Source organism: Colobus angolensis, unplaced genomic scaffold, assembly GCF_000951035.1.
Source record: "Colobus angolensis palliatus isolate OR3802 unplaced genomic scaffold, Cang.pa_1.0 Scaffold138, whole genome shotgun sequence".
NCBI classification, from domain to species: domain Eukaryota; kingdom Metazoa; phylum Chordata; class Mammalia; order Primates; family Cercopithecidae; genus Colobus; species Colobus angolensis.
Genome location: NW_012114466.1, coordinates 4,169,021 through 4,182,551, shown reverse-complemented (window position 1 = coordinate 4,182,551; position 13,531 = coordinate 4,169,021). Strand labels below are relative to the sequence as shown.

General features: G+C 46.2%; 1 protein-coding gene across 4 annotated transcripts in view; it reads right to left on the bottom strand.

The window, feature by feature from the left end:
* EFCAB6 (EF-hand calcium binding domain 6) overlaps positions 1 to 13,531 on the bottom strand; it is a 328,394-nt gene that overhangs the window by 23,710 nt on the left and 291,153 nt on the right. For all 4 annotated transcript variants that reach the window (XM_011934784.1, XM_011934785.1, XM_011934783.1 and 1 more), the window contains one exon: positions 7,081 to 7,308. In XM_011934784.1, coding sequence (XP_011790174.1) covers positions 7,081 to 7,308 — 228 coding nt within the window. The remainder of the gene's footprint in view (positions 1 to 7,080; positions 7,309 to 13,531) is intronic.

The following is a 13,531-nucleotide window of genomic DNA, read 5'->3' as shown; positions in this document are numbered from 1 at the left end:
TTAAAGCTAAAGTAATTTAGATACGGAGGTATCAATTCAAGGATGGGGAGAAAGGAAAGACTGATGGAACACAATGGAGGCCAGAAACAGCCCCACGTCTGTGTGGGAACAGCGCGTTACCCGACAGCCTGGGTGTTGCAGGTTAGTGAGGAACTCACAGAATTCAAAACATAGTGTTGGGAAAACTGTTCTTTCATACAGAAACAATTGTGGATCTGTGCTTTTTATAAATGAAAAAAATTTATCTCAGGTGTATTAAAACATAAAGTGAAAACTTAAAAACTCGTAGTAGAGGATATAGGTTAATTTTTTTTTCTTTGAGATGGAGTCTCGCTCTGCCAATCAGGCTGGAGTGCAGTGGTGCCATCTCAGCTCACTGCAGCCTCTGCCTCCCTGGTTCAAGTGATTCTCCTGCCTCAGCCTCCAGAGTAGCTAGGACTACAGGCACCCCGCCACCATGCCTGGCTAATTTTTGGATTTTTAGTCTACGATAGGGTTTCACCATGTTGATGAGACTGGTCTTGAACTCCTGACCTCAGGTGATCTGCCCGCCCCAGCCTTCCAAAGTGCTGGGATTACAGGTGTGAGCCACCGTGCCCAGTCAGGTTAATGTTTTTGTTACCGTGGGATAGGTAAGGATCTCTTAACCAGAGCACAAAGTGGAAACTGGCAATAAAAAGGTGGATACATTTAGTTACATGAATTCAACCAATGTAGTTTTCTTCTTCTTTCATCAAAGGATGCACATACACAGTGACAAAGGATCCAGTCCTCAGATGGCTCCAGGTTCTCCTCCCATGTGATCAGTGGCTGGCCAGTTGTTTTTTTCTGGTTTCTCCTCATCTCCTGGACTTCCCAACACCAGGAAGACCCAGAACTCAGCCCTCTCCCAGCTGCACCCCTGCCAGTTCAGGCCACTCTCCATGCATGGGACCTCCAGGGGCCTCTCCTCTGGGTTCCAGCCCTGGCCACCCACCTCCCGCTCCACATCGTCCCTTGCACACCCAGCTGTGGCATTCTCAATCCATCAGGCCTGACGCCAATTCCATCCTCGCTTCTCCCATAGCACCCTGCCTCCTCTCTGGCCAGTTTCTCATCTTTGCTCCCCCTTTCTCTTCCACACTCCACACCACAGGCACATTCTGTGGGCTCCAACTCTGAGACATTCATGATTCCATCTCTCCTGATCACCTCCCTTGCCCGGGATCACAGTCCAGTCACCCGCTTGGGTCTGTTCTCCCCCGCCACTCTGCCCTCGTCTGACCCCCAGGCCACAGTCCACATACCAGCCAGAGTGATGCTGTTTAGAGCTGAAGTCAATTGCCCTGACAGACAGCCCTTATGCTCAGGGTTCCAGGCCCCTCTTGTCATTGTGAATAAAAGACAGCAACCCCCTCGGGCTCACAGCCTACCTAGTCCAGCTCCCTGCTCCACACCGCCTGCCCCCTCCACAGCGCTGGCTTCTTACTCCTCAGACTCCTTCCACGTCACCTGGCCATGCACAATCCTTCTGCCCAGGAACCTCTGCTCCCAGATTCCCCCTACCTGGCCACCAGGTCTCTACCCCTGCGTGTCACCTTCTCAGGGCATCTTCTCTGATGAACATACTCACAAGTGCACCCCTCCTCAGCTCGCTATCCCGTCCTCCTTTCCTGGTTTATTTCCCCTGTGGCATTTATCACCCTAAACACACCAGGCATTTCACTATTTCATTCCCTGTCTGAATATCCCTGCAAGAATGGAGGCTCCACAAGGAAAAGGTCTGTCCATCTGCAGCTGGCAGCAGCTCAAACCAGCACCCGCACGCCTCCTGCTTCCCGTGTTCCCTCTGCCTGTGCCGCTCTCTCCTGTCTCCTCTTAGAGGCAACTCCCACAAACCCAACCCCTGTCCTCAGGGAAACCCAACCGACCCTTCAGTCCGGGCCAGGCCCCTGCTACGCCCTCTCAGTCTACTACATGCCCCTTCAGAGCAGGGAGCAGCATGTCAGGACCTCAGGAACGCACACCTGCCATTTGGTGTGTGTCCTCCTCCCTGGCTGCGAACTCAAAGGAGGCAGGGAGCAAACCCATCACGGTGCCCCAGGGCCCAGCATCATCACCCTGTGTGCCATGGGCCTTCTAAACCTGGATGCACGCTGCCTTTGTGCACTGTGTGCCTCATCAAGACAGACGGTCACGTGCCTAAGAACGTGCACAAGTGTCCCAGAGGGCTTGGCTGGACGATGGAGACTCAAGGTCAGGGGGTCAAGGAGTGAGGGGGTGAGAGTGGCAACATGGGGGTGTGGTCAGGAAAGGCTTTGCTCTGCATGGAGACAGGAAGGAGGAGTAGGCGTTGAAAGACACAGGGGCAGGGGCCAGCAGAGGCAGCAGCAAGCTGAGGTGGGGAAGGCTGAAGTTCAGCCTGGGTGGAGCGGAGGGTACCTGGAGGAGCCTGGACCTCGTCCAGGGTCACACAGCGGGATGAGAGCAGAAGCAGGACTGAAACCTAAGTCCACCTGCCGGAAGGGTTTTGTTTTCCATGAGCATCATTCTCGCTCCCCAGGGGTGTCTGTTTTAGAAATACCACGTGTAAAATGTTCAGAAGGCCGGGCACGGGCGCTCAGGCCTGTCATCCCCACACTTTGGGAGGCCGAGGTGGGTGGATCACCTGAGGTCAGGAGTTCAAGACCAGCCTAACCAATATAGTGAAACCCTGTCTCTACAAAAACTACAAAAATTAGTTGGGCATGGTGGCGGGCACCTGTAGTCCCAGTTACTCGAGAGGCTGAGATAGGAGAATTGCTTGAACCCGAGAGGCAGAGGTTGTAGTGAGTCGAGTTTGCACCAATGCATTCCAACCTGCAGGACAGAGTGAGACTCTGTCTCAAAAAAAAAAAAAAATTCAGAAATGTTTAACAGTTCCTTTCCCTAATACATCTGCATATTAAAAGTCCTCAAGCAATCACTGTGGGCTGATCTAAATTGCTTTGCAAAAAGAGGCCCTTGCTGTGGGTCTATTGTCTTAAGTAACACCCAAGCAGACCCAGTTCCCACCGCCTTTTATCACATGCTTTCTGCAGAGCCACAAAGACCCGAAGACCCGTCCGTTTCCAACTCATCAGTTCTGCAAGTTGCTCTCCTTTCCCAAAAGGTTAATTGCACCAAAGGATTTCAAAAGATGTGTCACTTCCCTCACTTACAGAGCTCAATAAGTCAAGAGAGCTGGCCCCTCACGTTCGTGACTGTTGGATTTTTTTAAAGTAGGAGATAAGTTTTTATAATGTAGATAAACCAAGTCATGCAATGTAGAGTTAACTGTAATTTAATACGGTTGAACTGTCCCCAGCGTCTTCTGTGAGCTCTTTCAAATAATGGGTCTAGACATGTTAAGAGTACAAATGACCTCCATGTCACACTTGACCAGGAACCTTGCCTTCGACCAAGAAGGTCCCCAGCAAAGTAACTCATGCGAGGAGGAAACGCATGGACCTCTGGGCTTTTGCTGTTGATCAGCCCATCCAGGCGCATTTGACCCAAGTATAGCACAATCTCTGCTAATCATCCCTCGACGTATTAGATTGGTGCAAAAGTAATTGCGGTATTTACTTTCAATGGCAAAGACTGCAATTACTTTTGCACCAACCTAATATTGGTGCCAGAGTTTGGGGTTCTTGATGAGGACTGTATTGGAGACATGTCAGCTTATTTTTATTTAAAAAAAATTTTTTCCTTCAACTTTTATTTTAGTTTCAAGGGTACATGTGCAGGTTTGTTACATAGGTAAAGGTGTGGCATGGTGGTTTGCTGCACAGATCATCCCATTACCTAGGTATGAAGCCCAGCACCCATGAGCTATTCTTCCTGATGGTCTCCCTCCTCCCAGACCTCAACAGGCTCCAGCGTGTGCTATTCCCCCATGTGTTCATGTGTTCTCATCATTAAGCTCCCACTTACAAGTGAGAACATGCAGTGTTTGGTTTTCTGTTCCTGTGTTAGTTTGTTGAGGATAATGGCTTCTAACTCCATCCGTGTCCCTGCAAAGGACATGATCTTTTTCCTTTTTTTTTTTTTTTTTTTTTTGAGACAGAGTCTTGCTCTTTTGCCCAGGCTGGAGTGCAGCGGTGTGATCTTGGCTCACTGCAACCTCTGCCTCCCAGGTTCACACGATTCTCCTGCCTCAGCCTCCTGAGCAGCTGGGACTACAGATGTGTGCCACCATGCCCAGCTAATTTTTTTGTATTTTTAGTAGAGATGGGGTTTCACCATATTGGTCAGGCTGGTCTCGAACTCCTGACCTCATGATCTACCCACCTCAGCCTCCCAAAATGCTGGGATTACAGGAGTGAACTGCTGTGCCCGGCCTCTTATTCCTTTTTATGGCTGCATAGTATTCCATGGTATAGATGTACCACATTTTATTTATCCAGCCTATCACTGATGGGCATTTAGTTTTTTCTTTGTCTTTGCTATTGTGAAAAGTGCTGCAATGTACGTACGTGTGTGTATCTTTATAATGGAATGATTTATATTCCTTGGGGTATATACCCAGTAATGGGATTGCTTGGTCATATGGTATTACTGTCTCTAGGTTTTTGAGAAATCACCATAGTGTCTTTCACAATGGCTAAACGAACTGACACTCCCAACTTCTATCAACAGTATAGAAGCATTCCTTTTTCTCTGTAACCTTATCAGCATCTGTTGTTTTTTGACTTTTAAATAATAGCCATTCTAAGTGGTGTGAGATGGTATCTCATTGTGGTTTTAATTTGCATTTCTCTAATGCTCAGTGATGTTGAGCTTTTTTTCATATGTTTGTTGGCTGCATGTAAGAGACATGTCAGCTTATTTTTAGAAAGCCGAGTTTAAAAATAAGTGCTTAATTTGGTTGGGGAAGGGGCTTGATGTGCTGAGGATGGTGAAGTTTTCTTAGTGGACAATTAAAATCGAATTCTCTGTGATGAATGCCAGATATGTCAGCGTGTCATTCATTTCGATCTATAATTAGAGTAAAATTTTACTCATTTGGATGAAATAAAAAAACTTTATTAGTAAAACCTTGATTACTTGGCCCCATAGAATAATCAATGCAACTGTATTAATTTCCAAGGCTTACTTCATTTATGCTGAGAGAAGTATTTGCAAATACAGATCTTGCTCAGCTTTGATGTGCGGTAGGGCAGGATCATTTGGAAACAGCCTTGAATTTTGCTTAGCAAAAATGATCACACCAAAATGCCTGAGAAAGGTGATACTTTAGGAACGTTAAACCTGATAGTCACATTCTTAATGTCTTTACGGAATGCATTCTTGGGGCAGTGAGTTCAGAGCCGTGAGTGGGGCCGGGGGTGACTGCAATGATCACGCTTCCCCGTGAATACTTCCAAGACCTTACCCTGCAACTCTGATACAATGAGACAAGATGTTGGAATGGTCCAGTTTTAGAGGCAAAAGAGTGACGTTTCCATGCAGTGTCTGCAGGGAACTCCCTGGGCTGAGACTGAGCAGAACCAGGAGGAAGGAGGGAGGCAGAGTTGCTTTGTAAATGTTTGGGGATGTTATGTTTTAATCTGAATTATTCTCTGGGAATGGGACATTGGTGCATTTGAGAACTAGAGAGGGCCTGTAGCTGTGCATTTTCTGAGTGAAGGGAAATCTACTTCTGTAACTGGATCAGTGGTGCTCTGTGTTACTTGACTGATTAGCCGAGAATGGCTTCCGAGAATGGTGAAGGGCCGGGGAGTATGGACGCTGTCCATTCACCAGCACATACTGAGCACCCACTCAGTGCCCTGTACTGCTTTGGCATTTAGGGCACAATGAGGAACAAAGCAACCTGCGGCACTGCTCCCCTGGTGCCAGTGTTCAGTGTGACTATGGATGGGGGGCAGGCTGGGCAGGTGCTCTCTTCCCTCCCACAGCTGCCATGGCAAGGCAGACTCTGAGGATGCCATCCCACTGGGAGGTGCTCTTGGCCTTGGAAGGCCATGAAGAGCCAAAGAGGCCCAGGGGAGCAGGTTGTCAGAGCCTTTGAGTCAAAGAAGAGCTCAGTCCAGTCCTTAGGGGAGGAAGCTGGGAAGAACCTCCTGCTGAGGATTCTGTGATAGGGAGGAGGATCTTAGAGAGGCAGGGCCTGTGTTCAGCCTGTGCACAGCAGAGAGCCCCGCTGGGGGTGGCATGTACCCAACATGCTTAGAGCAGCAGCCCGGAGCATCCCACACTGCCAGTGGCCGCACCAGGCCGTAGCAAGGAGAAGCCAGGTTGGGGTGACGGGAGGAGCACCAGCCTCCCGCCAGGGTCTGTGACCCTCCAGGCGTGGGGACAGATTGCCCACCCTCTTTGGACCATGTGGAGTCTTAATTAGGGAAAAGGAATCAGACTGGTGGGAGCAGGGGAAAGCAAAATGAAAAAGCAGGTAAGCTCTAAGTCTGCCTTTCTTCGTAGCCCAGAACATGTAGCCCTCCTGCGCAGACAACTCAACAATCTTCCTGTGCCCAGCTATCACCAGACCCTTGGCTTATAGAAAGATGCAAGGTAGCTCACTGCAACCCTGGTGTTTTCAGTCCTTTACAAAGCCTTCTTCAGCACCAAGCACAAGCACCATCCTATAAAATCCCCAGCAAACCTTTGTCTTTTTGCAGTCAGCTTTTCTCTTGCTGACTTGCCCCTTGTACCCTTGCAACATATTTTCATACTTTTCCCAATACATCTGCCTTTTTTACCTACAACTGTCTTGGTACATTCTTTTTACTGCCTGTGCAACACCGGCCCCAGATAGTTGCCGCCCATGACAGACCCAGACCACATTACCTCTGGGATGCTCCAGGGAAGGAAGGAAGAGTGTGCGAGCTGAAGCAGGGTTTAGTTTGATTTTAAAAGTAACAGTGACATTATTTGTACCCTGATGAAAATGGTGTAATTCATAGTTGTTACATAAACAGAAGGCTCCTGTGAATCTTCAGGAAGATTGAAAAACAAAATAATAAAACTGCAAGCATTTAAAAAACAGAGAACAGTCTTACACTCTGTACATTCTGGCCAGGGACCAGGCTGATGCTCAGCCGGCGGTGTGCAGGGTGAGGACTAGCTTGCGTTTCTTACCTGTTCGTCTGTCAGGATTTGGACGTTGCGATTACAAACGGCCCTAAACTCCTCTCTGGAGATGGTGTTCATTTTCGTGGTGTCAAAATTCTCAAACTCCTGGGTGATGGCATGGTAACGGGAAGTCACTGCTTTCCGGAGGCGAGCCAGGATGTCTCTGCCGGCCACGGCCTTGGGAGAGGTAGGTGGTGGGCCTTGTGGCATTTTCTCAGCCCATTCATCAGCTGTCTGGACAAAATAGAATGGAAATTGACCCATGTGAGAAATAATCAACCACCTCTTGCTCTGGCTCCTCACCCAGGGCAAGTCCCAGGGAGACCCAGCGTGGTGGGGAGGAGAGGCCAGAAGACAGCTGCAGACTGGAGGTGGGTTCAGGCAGCCTCCAGCCCCAAGTCAGGCCCTGCTGAGCAGAAGCCTGGGTTTCCTGCCATGAAGGATCCAGTGAGTTCCCCATGGGGCAGAGCAGTGGCCCTGGAAGGTTGGGCGGCCAGCACGGAGCCCAGCCCTGGGGAGGGTACACTGTTTACTCTCATCTATTCACGACTTCAGTCTGTCTTTGGGTTCGATTAACAAACACAGTGTAAGCCTTCCCTGAGAGGCCAGGGAAAGAACAGGGATTAGCACCCACATGCTTTCATTTCAGGATGACAGTTTAGTTGATTACTCATAGTGGTCAAAATTTGAAAGGGGGGTTTTGATGACTGTTGTGCCATTAGGCTGTAGCTAAATGTTCCTTGAAGTCTGAAACTTTGTGAGACCCACAGGGGAATTAAGTGCAGTGGCGTCTGCTAAGGGCGACCTCTCCACAGTGGGCAGGTCCCAGGCCTGGGTTAGCGCTCTTCCCCACTCCTTGGGCACTGGAAGTCTGGGGGTTGGGGCGTGGTTCAGGTCCTCATGACACTGTCCATGGTGCTAAGGAGTCCAGAGGAGGGATGTGTATCTAGCCAGGGTGGAGATTTCCTGGGAGGAAGAGGAATTAGCCGTGGAGAAAGAGGGACAGCAGAAGGATTCTTTTACTGATGTGCTGGCAAGAGGGCTTGTGGCCAGGTGAGCTGGGAGGGGCCCGCGGAGGGCAGCATCCCACCTTCATCATCTGTGGATGCTCACTGTGGCAGACACACATGACAGAGGGAAGAGCCAGCAAGGGAAGTTACTCAGTGAGCAGCAGTGGATGATGACAATTGCAAGGGGCCTTATCCTGGGGCCAGTCAGGAGGAGGCACTGGGGAGACCTGGCCCCATGTTGAAGACAGGCTTGGGAAACTGGGGTCCAGGGGATGAAGTGAGTGGGGCAGCAGAGTCTTGAGCCTCCTGCAAAGAGGCAGGAGTCGGGGTGCGGGGAAATGGGCGGGGCCTGGGAAGGAGCTCTGACATGCATCTACTTGCTGCAATTAGAGAAAGGCTCCCAAAGCCAGGCCTGTGGCTGCTGCATCAACAGGGCAGCTCATGGAGTATGCTGACCTGGAAGGGGAAGGGCTAGAAGATAGGCATGGGAGTCCGGAACAGGTAAGATTCCCAAGGTGACCACACAAGAAAGCTGTTCCTGTACCTGGGTGTATTCTGAGATATACTGGGTTTCCCCACATCAAAACCCACCATGGCTGTTAGTGTTGATACCAGCTCCTACCATGTACCTCAGTGCCATGCAAAGGGTTTCACCAGAGTATCACTGATAGCCCCTCAACTCCTACTAAAACTCGGTCATGTTTTATTTTAAGCAACTCCACAGCAATGTATATATTAGATGTTACTGTGCTTTATGACACAGAAGTCTGCATAATGTACAAAGTCTTTCTTACTTTATGAAATTGTACCAGACACAGGATGCTGCTGGGAAAGTCCTCAGAAATCTGAAGCTACACATGTACACTCAAACCAAAGCCCACCACATCCTCCACCATGCAAAGGCTAACGGAGCTTTTATACATCTTCATTTGGAGCCATTTGCAAAGTAAATGAATGTCTTTCTTTATTTTAGAAAATAAAAGTGATATTGCTGATGCATTTTGAGGATCTTTAGGATTCAAACAGTTGCAAAGGCAATTCCCAGATCCAAATACATGAGCATTTCTCTAAGGGATGTTGGCATCAACAGAGTAGAGGAGCCTCTCCTAGACATACAGCCATACCTCTCAGTCCATCCTTATGGTTTCAGACCTTCAGGGCCTGAGGAGGACGGGGCCTCATGTAAACATTACTGGAAAGAACACAGGTGGATGGAGCCCAGCATGGGAAGACGGGAGTCCTGGGTCTGAGTCTAGACTCTGCTTCTACCCGCCTGTGTGCCCCTCCAATAAGTTGCTTACCCACTTTTTGCCTCAGTTTCCTCATCTAGCCAGGAGGAACAAGGGCTCACCTGTGATGATGTATATGAATGTTCTCTGAAAGTATTAAAGCATGAAACTAACTGGAAATACTAACAACACATATGGAAGAGAACACATATAGAAACGAGTCTAACAACACATATGGAAGAATTCTAAGTATTATGTGCAACCTTAGGTTAATATGCTCTAAACCTCAGAGGAAACTGAACAGTTTTCTAGCAAAATTCAATTTAATTGAATTAACAAATAAAGATTCAATTTAAATTGAATTATAAAAGAAAGTATTTAAAGTATTAGAAAAGCCTGAATAGACAGGCAACCACAAAAGAAATGAAAAAGGCTGTTAAAAGATCTATCATCTATCATTAAAAAGGTGTCAAACTTAGATGATTTTGAAGGCAAGCTGTATGGAACCCTCAAGGGATACATAATTTTTACATTAGTCAAAATATTCCAGAACACAGAAAGAGTCATATTCCAATTATTGTATATTATACAAATACCAAAATATGATAAAGAAAACATGTCAAAAGAAAAATAAAAGTCAATCTAGTTATGGCCATTAGTGCAAAAATTCTAAAATAAAATATTAGAAATATTTAGCACCATATTTAAAAATGACACACTAAGATCAACTATGGTTTATTCCATGGATAAGAATGCAAGAATTGGCAAATCTTTCAATCCCTTACTTTAGTGAAGGCCACATGTCAACAGATAGCAGAGGCATTTAACAAAATTCAGCAGCTATTCCTGATAAAACAGTATAAAATAGAAATAGAATGGGATGGATAAACTATATAGAAATAAAACATTGTAAACATGAGTATTAATCAAAAATTATCTGTAAAGATTATATTAAATGGATGAACTACTAAAGCACTAAAATCAGGAACAAAATAAGCATGCTTTCACTTCTTCTATTCATATTTTTAGAGGTTCCAGCTTTTGAAATAAGACAAGAAAATAAAATCAACATGTAAATGTTGAAAACTGGGATCATTATTTGTGGATATGACTGTACAGGTATAAAATCTCAATGGCATTTAGGAAAGTGGCTGGATTCAAGCTAAAAATACAAAAAAGCAGTGCCATTCTTTTATGGTCACTATAAGTAGTTCAGGATTGAGATGTGAGAAAAATTCACATTTGCATTAATGACGAAGCAATTGAATACCTCTGGATAAATGCCATATGAAAGGTACAAGACTGACACAGGCATATCTCATTTTTTTTGCACTTTGCTTTATTGTGCTTGGCAGATACTGTGTTTTTTATAAATTGAAGGATTGTGGCAACCCTGTGTCAGGCAAGTCTATCAGCGTCATTTTTCCAACAGTATGTGCTCATATCATGTCTCCATGTCACAGAGAAATCGTTCATGAAAGTGTCAGTCAATCGATGTGGCAAACTTCATTGTCTTATTTTAAGGAATTGCCATTGCCACCCCAGCCTTCAGCAGCCATCGACATTGAGGTAGGACCCTCCCCCAGCAAAAAGATTACAAGATTACTTGCTGAAGGTTCAGAAGATCACCAGCATATTTTAGTAATAAAGTATTTTATTAAGCTATGTAATTTTTTAGACATAATGCTATTGCGCACTTAATGCTATTGCACACTAGACTACAGTATAGGGTAAACATAACTTTTATATGCACCAGTAAATCAAAAAACTCATTGACTCATTTTATTGCGGCATTTGCTTTGCTACGGTCTGGAACCAAACCTGCAAAGTCTCCGAGGTATGCCTGCGTAAAGAAATGCCATATACATGGGCAAGGGCTTCATGACTAAAACACCAAAAGCAATTGCAACAAAAGCCAAAATTGACAAATGGGATCTAATCAAAGTAAAGAGCTTCTGCACAGCAAAAGAAACTATCATCAGAGTGAACAGGCAACCTACAGAATGGGAGGTAATTTTTGCAATCTACCCATCTGACACAGGGCTAATATTCAGAATCTACAAGGAACTTAAACAATTTATGAGAGAAAAAAATCCCATGAAAAAGTAGGCAAAGGATATGAACAGAGACTTTGCAAAAGAAGACATTTATGTGGCCAGCAAACATATGAGAAAAAGCTCGTCATCACTGATCATTAGAGAAATGCAAATCAAAACCACAATAAGATACCATCTCAGGCCAGTTAGAATGATGATTATTAAAAAGTCAGGAAACAACAGATGCTGGCGAAGCTGTGGAGAAACAGGAATGCTTTTACACTGATGGTGGGAGTATAAACTAGTTCAACCATTGTGGAAGACACTGTGGTGATTCCTCAAAGATCGGGAACCAGAAATATCATTTGACCTAGCAATCCCCTTACTGGGTATATACCCAAAGGATTATATATAACTCATTCTACTATAAAGACACATATACGTGTATGTTTATTGCAGCACTCTTTACAATAGCAAAGACTTGAAACCAACCCAAATGCCCATCAATGCTAGACTGGATAAAGAAAATGTGGCACATATATACCATGGAATACTATGCAGTCATAAAAAAGAATGAGCTCATGTCCTTTGCAGGGATATGGATGAAGCTGGAAGCTATAATTCTCAGCAAACTAACATAGGAACAGAAAATGAAACACCAAATGTTCTCACTCATAAGTGGGAGTTGAACAATGAGAACACATGAACACAGGGAGGGGAACATCACACACTGGGGCCTGTTGTTGGCCGGGGGGCACAGGGAAGGAGAGCATTAGGACAAATACCTAATGTGTGTGGGGCTTAAAACCTAGATGGCGGGTTGATAAGTACAGCAAACCACCATGGCACATGTATACCTATGTAACAAACCTGTACATTCTGTACATGTATCCCAGAACTGAAAGTAAAATTTTAAAAAAATGCCTGTATAAAGAATGTGTATAAAGAATATACACCTTATATTAAAGTTACTAAAGCAAGATTGGAATAAATAGACATATTATGTTCCTGGATATAAAGACTCACTTTCCAAAGAGAAAGCCTTTCTCAAGTTATAAATAAGCTTAATCAAATTCTAATAAAAATCTCAATGGGTATTTGGGAGAATCATTAGACATATTGATATTAACATTGATATTAAAAAATAACATGTGAGAATTACCATGAAATTTTTGGGAAAGGATAGGAATGAAGTTTTTGACTCGCCAGATATTAAACTTGCCATGAATTTGATATAATCGGAGTAATATAGCTAGGTTCAGAAATATACAAATCTATCAGTGTGCAGCTACTCTGGCAGTGAGCGAGAACTAAGTCTACTGTGGCTGGGCCCTTACATCATAAGACCTGTTTGTTACAGCATTATAAAAGTGTTAGAGAACAGTGTGGCCAGCGTAAAGGTAACCTTGGGTAGGGGCAGCTGTACTCTCAGGAGGGGACACCGTGCCACAGATGCAACTGGCTGGGACATGGCCCTGGTTGGGGTGGCCACTGGGGGCCTCCTTGAGGAGGAAATGGCTGAGGTGGGTGCCATGGGGAGTGCAGGAGGAGAGGGATTAAAAACCCAGCACAGCATTATCCTCCTCAACAAGCATGGATGTGAAGGTCCGGGAGGCCGAGAAATGCCTGAAGTCACAGAACCAACAGAGTGGCACCCAGATTCTGCGCAGGCTCCTGGCCTGCAAACACATGCTTCCCTACATGTGCCGAGAGCTGCAGCCAGGGTCTGGGTCATGGTGATGGGTCCCTGCCCTCACCTGGGAGGCAGGGGATGGACACGGGTGCTGCCACGGAGAGGCAGAAGCAGCCCAGCTGCATGGCGGAGATGGGAAGGTGCTGGGCACCTATCAGCCTCCATTGCATGGAGGTGGCTGGCAGCACCCTGCAAATACTCTTTTCCTGCTTGCAAAAGGAATGATTGCATGTTCACTACAGAAAACTTAGAAACCATTGGCCGGGCGTGGTGGCTCACGCCTATAATCTCAGCACTTTGGGAGGCCGAGGTGGGTGGATCACAAGGTCAGGAGTTCGAGACCAGCCTGGCCAATATAGTGAAACCCGGTCCCTACCAAAAATACAAAAATTAGCTGGGCGTGGTGGTGGGAGCCTGTAGTCCCAGCTACTCAGGGGGCTGAGGCAGAAGAATTGCTTGAACCCGGGAGGCAGAGGCTGTAGTGAGCCA